Genomic DNA, 7449 nt, shown 5'->3' with positions numbered 1-7449 from the left:
GCAGCCTCCGATCTTCATCCCTGTATGCTTGCAGCAAGCAAGGTTGCGTTCACTGCGCATCACAGACTGTTCACGAGCCGCCCCCCAGTCCTGATAGCTGTGTTCTTCTACATGCTCAGTATAAAATCAAAACCACTCACTGCCATCATGTCGATTGACTCCCTGTGACCCTATAGAACGGGACAGAACTGGCCCTGTGCGTTTCCAACACTGTAATTCTTTACAGGGAGCATTTAGTGGTTTCAAACTGCTGATCTTGTGGATAGTTGCCTGATGTGTAAGCACTGTACCACCAGGGTACCACGCTGCAGCCTAATTGCGGTGCTCATTCAGTGTTTTCCCTCCCCCTCACCCCAAACTCGAAGAGAATTTTAATTTTTGTTTCCTTTTTTTCCTAGTATAGTATCCTACACATAATACTTCTTTTAAAATATTGATCGATTCTTTAGAAAATACAAAATATATTTCATTTAATCATTATTATATTTCGGTATGTTCTGTGTAATATACAAATTGTATGCAAATTTAAATCTCATTGAAAAATACTCACTTGCTTAGTAGACATTCGTATGTCTTCTACTATCGGATCTGGATCTATGAATATTTGAGAACTTGCGGTCTGCCTTCAAATGTCTCCCCGTGAGAGCAGGGAACAGGGAAACATGTATCTATCAAAATGCTTTCTGCTGGTCACTTGCTACTGAAGATAAAAAGGAAAGGCTCTGGGCAGTTCAAATGGCTTCGGCTCAACCACTAACCCAAAGTCAGTGGTTGAAAGTCAGCAGCACAGCGGAAAAAAGCCCTGGCCATTTGTTTCCGCAAGGCTTACAGCCAAGAATCCCTGTGGAGCAGCAGTTCCACTCTAACACCTGGGGTCACCAGGAGATGGAATTGACTCCCTGACAGTGGGTTTGGTTTTAACTGTTAAAGACCTAACTGGAATATGTTTGTAGGGTTAATTAAATGTCTCGATTTGCATTTAGTGTAGTATGAACTCTGGGTGTTTTCCTTGAAAATGTTACCAGGAGAGAGTGGATGCCCAAGGTCCATTTGCAGGGTCCCTGTGTGGATTGAGTGTCCTGAGAATCCCTGCTGACCATAGTCGAGGATGTGAACAGCCTTCATATCAGACAAAGGGCATTGTAAGTGGATTTTAGCAGCTAGTTAGGCTGGAATGTAATACCTTGTCATTAAATCTCTCTTTTGACCCATTTGGAATTTATTCTGGTTTTTAAATACTTAATGCTTTCTTTTTGATGTAGGTTTTTCTCTAGTTTTATTGGGTTTTTTGTTGACGGGTTCTTTTTGTCTTTGTTTTGGGGTTTTAAGTCCCTGAAAACAATAATGGGATTAATAGTTACCTGGGGGAAATGGGGAGTAAGCAGCAATGAGTTCAAGAAGGGAGAAAAGGTTCCAAGGCTGATTGTAGTGATGACTGTACAACCCTTTTTAAGCTGGTTGAACCATTGAGTTGTAGGGTGTGCTAATTCTATCTCAATAAAACTATTTTTTAATGTTACAGACCCTGAAATTAAAATCTCAGATGTGGGAGAAGACCCAAATTCCTGTCAGAATCTAAGCTGATGGTTTCTTTGTCTCAATCAGGCGCTTTTCCTTCCGTCCCGAATCAGATCCTTATTGTCAAGCGCAGTATGCTTTCTGTCCGACCGGCTCTTCGATCCCAGCTGTGCAGGCTGATGACGTCATTGAAGTCTTCAGGTTACAAGCCCCGGTGTGGGAATTTAAATATGGAGCCCTCTTGGGGCACATGGTAAGGATGCCTCTTGTGGCTTTGGTTAATCAAACAACTTGGTTATTGAAAGCAATTTGCGGGAACACTGCCCAAACAGCTGGTTTTCAATTTTATTTATTCGCATTCCTCCTTGTTAAAAATACCCATCAGATTTTATAATAGTCACCACAGCAGACGCTTGGAGCAGTTTTAATACTCTGAAAAGGAGCCTGGGTGGTGTCAGTCAGTTGCTCGCCCGAGTTTCTGGTCGTGGGTTCAAATCTACCACTAGCTCCATGGAGGAAAACCCTGGTGAACAGTAGCCATAAAGATTAAGAAGAAGAAAAAACCCAGCACTCTGCCATCAACTGGATTATGGCTCAGTGATCCTGTAGGACCAGCAGAGGGCTGCCCCACAGGGTTTCAAAAGTTGTAATCCATACGGAAGCAAAATCTTTACCCCATGGAGCAGGCTGGTGGGGTCGAACCGCTGATCTTCAGGTTAGCAGTCGAGTGTTTTAACCGATGCGCTACCAGGGCCGCTCCACAAAGAGCCACGCACATCTGACCTCCCCCCACACCACATAGTAGTTTGCTCTTTAACATCCGGGGGCTCCATGAGTGTAGGGTCAGCTCACCTACAACTAATGACGCTCTCTTGAAAGGGAGCCCAACTCCCAGAGATCATAAAGGAGGGTCAAGGGACCAGCGAGGCAGGAATCCCACTTTCCTGGGTGGCTGGCCATGCCGTCCTCTCACAACGTTGCAGGTCCGTCGTTTCTCCCTGAGACTGGTGTGGGGGAGGTCTCCTGGACCGTTCGCAGAGCTGCAAGGAAATGATGAGTGGGTGCACAAAGCGCGCATCCTTTCGGGGAGCTGCAGTCCCTGAAGGATGAGGTGAGGGGCCCCAGCTTGTGGCTCCTTAGAAGAACCACAGGGCAGTGCATCCAGGGGTGAGGCCCTGCAGGGGTTCCGCATTTTGTCCTCATCGCAAGCCTGGATGTCTCTTTTCTTTCCACAGAAAATCATGCACGATGCGATTGGATTCCGGAGTACTGGGACGGGCAGGAACTACACAATGGAATGGTACGAGCTCTTCCAACTCGGGAACTGCACGTTTCCGCATCTCCGACCCGAAATGAACGCCCCTTTCTGGTGTAATCAAGGGGCCGCCTGCTTTTTTGAAGGCATTGATGATGCGCACTGGAAGGAAAATGGGACGATGGTTCTGGTGGCCACCATATCGGGTACGTACCCCAACCCGGCAGTGTTTGATGCTGGCCTCAACGTCCAGATCCCAGAAACAGCTTCCACCAAGGCATCGCAGCCAGGCCTCACATTCTAGAAATCATTTGTAACGGAAAGATGTTCTCCAGCGGCAAACTTTTGGCCCAATCAGGTACTCAGGCCACATTTTGCCCACGGCTTAAGGCACACAAGTTTCTTTCCAGTTAAACCACAGTGGCAAAAAAGAATGGCATGATGGAATACTTGGTACAATTAACTTGAACTTTCTGAGTAAAATAATGGGGCAAAATTCACAAAACCCTTGAAAAAATAATCAGTAAAGAGCCAGTTAATGAAGTCTAGACTTTTTTTGGAAATGATAGAACATTTTTCTAGAGAAACAGTAATAGCTAAGAGGCAGCTGTGGGCATCTGTAAACATTACAGCCTGGGAACTGCTCTGTTGGGTGGTTCTGAGTTGGACCGGGCGTGGCAGCAGTGGGTTTGGTTTGGGCCTTATCACCATCCATACAAGAAGTCCTAGTGACGCAGTAGGTAGGCACCTGGCTACTAACTGAAAGGTTGGTGGTTGAAACCCACCCAGATGCTCCACGGGAGACAGATGTGGCAGTGTGCTTCTGTAAGCCCTTTGGGCACTGTCTGCTAGCCTGTACGGTCAGTCGCTGTGAACTGACTTGATGGTAGTGGTGGTTTGGGCTTGATCTTTGATATCTCCTGATTTATCATCACACAACCCACTGACAGTTACTTTTACTCTTCCTTACTACAGATGGGGAAACTGAGGCACGGCTAAGTAATGCATGGCCGTCACGACTCCCAACTCAGTGACAAAGTAGAATGCCCCATCAGGTTTCCAAGGCTGTCTATGAATCTGTACAGAAGCAGCCTACTCCATCTTTCTCCCCTGAGCAGCCGGCGGGCTGGCCTTTCAAGTAGTAGCTGAGTGCTTAACCTCTGTGCCACCAGGGCTCCTGCCAGCTAAGTAAGTGGGAGGCAAACCCTGGCAATTAAGCCCCACCAGCCGTTCTTTTAGCCATCTCACTGGACATACATATTTGAGGTTCCTTGAAGAACAATTTAAAGAAGCCTTGGTGGTGTAGTGGGTTATGAGTTGGGCTTCTAACTAAAAGGTCAGCAGTCCGAACCAACCAGGTGCTTGGTGGGAGAAAGTTGAGGCAGCCTGCTCTCCGGTAAGGATTTACAGCCTCAGAACCCCTAGAGAGCATTTCTTCTCCACCCTATACGCAGTTAGAATCGACTTGATGGCAGTGGGTTTGGGGGTTTGTATGTGTATGTTTTAATCTTTTAAGTAATCCATCTTCCTTGTGATTAGTCCTGTCCATTGGCCTTTCTTCATGGTACAAAACAGTGCTTTGAAGCTCTCATATCTCTTAAACGCCACACCGGCTGATGCGGAAGAGCGTGAGAAACAGAATCCCTGATTCTACGAAAAGAGGATGTCAATAATTGAACCATTTTAATCCCTCACATTGATAAAAGGCAGTAGTTTTCTCATTTTCCAGGAGATGGAGGCTTGTTTTTATGGGGTCAAGTTATAAACAACCCAAGTCCACTCCCAGTCAGTGTGAAACGTTGGGGCCGGGCTCTGTTAGACATTATAAACGCCCTGATGGAAGTTGTCACCGTGCAGAGTGCCCCGTTTCCCTGGCTGGGTCCACCGTGGGAGGAGGTAAGGATTAGACACCGAGGAATCTGAACTTGGTCCAGACCAGTTATTTGTTGTTTTTTAAAATTCCACCTGAGTTTATTCACTGGAGAGTATACGTGGGGTAGTGTTGTTTCATGTAGAATTCCATCAGCTACAAAGACAAGAGAGAAAGGGACATAATAAAGGCAGGTGGGTTAAGCAGCGCTCTGGTGGCATGGTAGGTTATGAGTTGGGCTGCTAACCTCAAGGTCAACAGTTCAAATCTGCCAGCCACTCCAAGGGAGAAAGACGAGGCTTTCAGCTCCTGCTAAATTATGCGAAACTCCGTCTCACATACTTTGGACATGTTATCAGGAGAGGCCAGTCAGTCCCTGGAAAATGGCATGATGCCTGGTACGAAAAAGAGGAAGGCCCTCAAGACGGTGGATGGACACAGTGGCTGTAAACATGGGCTTTCAAGGTACCAGTGGTGAGGATGGCACAGAACCGGGCCATGTTTCCTTCTGTTGTCCCTAGGTTTCTGAGTCTGCCTGACTTGCTGGCACCTGACATTTCCTCGTGTGTGGACTGCCAGCTGGCCTACAGTGTAGCTGTCCCTCAGGCAGCCATCCACGCATAAACATCCTTTCCTCCTGGCAGAAAGGCCGGTCATCCCCACCTGGCTGCTTTGTCTTCAATTACCTTTGCCCCGTTGGCCTTTTCCTCTTCTGTGATTGTGCCCTTGCTTTGTTATATTTTTGCCTCTTCAATCCAAGTTGTACTGTGTACAGAGAAAGAGGACTTCAGCATTCACACAATTTCACCTTTGACCGGCAGCTTAAATGATGACAACAGCATTAGTGGGCGAGGCTTCTACGTCCACTACAGCTAGGGTTTGTAGTTCAGAAATCACTTATGGCTTGAACAATGGAATAAAACGAACTGAGTTTGCATTCCTTTTGTGAGATGAAGATTTGGCGATTGTTTACTCCTGGATCTGAGGTTAAAAAATTTACTTAAGAGTTTAATGATTCACTTAGCTATTCATTTAAGTTTTTGTTTTACTTTCTTTCTAGGTAACATGTTTAACAAAATGGCAAAGTGGGTAAAATTGGACAACGAGACAGGCATTTATTATGAGACATGGACGGTCCAAGCTAGTCCAGAAAAAGGAGCAGAGACATGGTTTGAATCCTATGATTGTTCCAAATTTGTCTTAAGGACATACATGAAGCTGGCCGAACTTGGAGCCGAGTTCAAGAAGGTAGAAACCAACTACACGAGAATCTTTCTCTACAGCGGAGAACCCATTTACTTGGGAAATGAAACATCTATTTTTGGGCCAGCAGGAAATAAGACACTTGCTTTAGCCATAAAAAAATTTTACTACCCTTTCAAGCCACATCTGTCGACCAAAGAATTCCTAGTAAGTCTCCTGCAAGTTTTTGATGCCATGATTATACACAGAGAGTTCTATTTGTTTTACAATTTTGAGTACTGGTTTTTACCTATGAAATTCCCATTTATTAAAATAACATATGAAGAAATCCCTCTACCTAACAGAAACAGAACACACTCTAGTTTGTAAAACATTGATGCTGTCATTTTGGGGGTTCTGTCGCCACCCACCAGCATCTTGGTTGCCTGGGGACTGACTGCGCAGTAAAGGGTGTCTGAGGCCTTTCTCCTTGCCCAGCTGATCCAACAGACAGACTTGCTGTATGTTGATCGCACAGGACTTGGAACAAATGTCAAAACTCAGCAGGTTGGATGACCTTGAGTTACAGTTCTAAGCCTATGCTAGTGTAGAGAATTCTGTTGCATTTCTTATACATATATACACACACATACATATGTATATATGTGTGTATGTATGTATTTATATAAGTATGTATATATATGTATGTATACAACTTATTGGCCCCCAAGAGTCTGTGTGTGCTCTTAGGGGCCAGTAAGTTATGGTTATGGTATGCCAATGCTTAAATAATACCCTCAGCGATACGTTTCCTGGTGGGAGCTACTTTTTCTGTTATAATAAACCATTTCTGGTTTTGGTCATTTAAACTGGCTTTATATCTTTTATAGTTTGGGGGGCTGCAGCTAACAGTCTGATTGGGCTCCATTCATTTAACCTTAAAGACTTACTTGGAAACCCCGGCTGGAATGTCTCTACTTCCAAGTGACAAAAACAGTGTCAAAGAGAACAAATCTGAGCATCTGACCACTAGCTAGCCTTTTGAAACTAGGCGGTAACTGGAATTTTTGTGACTCAAACAACGTAACCATTACTGAACCCTTGTTTCCTCAGCTCTACAATGATTCATCTCTCAGCCCTGCTACTACACCTACACTTGTGTTTGGCATTGTAGGGTCTCAATAAACTGTAGCTACAATGAATAATCAAAGAACAAATTGTCGTCCTTGATCTTGCTTAATGTAGTTTTAAGTGCCAGCCTCTCCTGGGTTTCACCACCACCACCTAGACTTTGAGCTGCTAGCAGAGTGCCTCACTGGCTATTGAGACGTTTGTGCCTTGAAGCAGCGCACTGGCTGCAGACCTGTCTAGATGAGCCCTGCTCTTGTAGGTCCCAAGAGGGTATATCTCCCACAGAAAGGCCGATGTCAAGTAGCTGTGCTTCCATTATGACATCCTGTAGGCTTTGAAGGCCCTTTCAATGTGTGATGATCCAACTGAGCATGTTCTTTGTATTCGTGGGAAAACCACCAGTCAACAAGATGATGGAACAGAGTGGTGGAAACAATGCCTGCTTAATAGGTAACTGTTCCACTCACATTGTTTAGTTGCAACCGACATTTCA

At 45.2% G+C, this 7449-nt stretch overlaps 1 protein-coding gene across 1 annotated transcript; it reads left to right on the top strand.

The window, feature by feature from the left end:
• The first annotated feature begins 1687 nt into the window (after positions 1–1687).
• On the top strand, positions 1688–7030 carry CLN5 (CLN5 intracellular trafficking protein). Its single transcript, XM_013006887.2, has 4 exons — positions 1688–1771; positions 2754–2979; positions 5704–6053; positions 6939–7030. The coding sequence occupies exons 1-4, from the start codon at positions 1769–1771 to the stop codon at positions 7008–7010; spliced, it is 651 nt and encodes a 216-aa protein (XP_012862341.2). The 5' UTR covers positions 1688–1768; the 3' UTR covers positions 7011–7030.
• The last annotated feature ends 419 nt before the right edge of the window (positions 7031–7449 follow it).

This window comes from Echinops telfairi, unplaced genomic scaffold (genome assembly GCF_000313985.2).
Source record: "Echinops telfairi isolate 266 unplaced genomic scaffold, ASM31398v2 ScPeMD7_11;HRSCAF=52, whole genome shotgun sequence".
Taxonomy (NCBI): domain Eukaryota; kingdom Metazoa; phylum Chordata; class Mammalia; order Afrosoricida; family Tenrecidae; genus Echinops; species Echinops telfairi.
The sequence above is the reverse complement of the archived record's forward strand: the minus strand, read 5'-3'. Positions and strand labels throughout refer to the sequence as shown.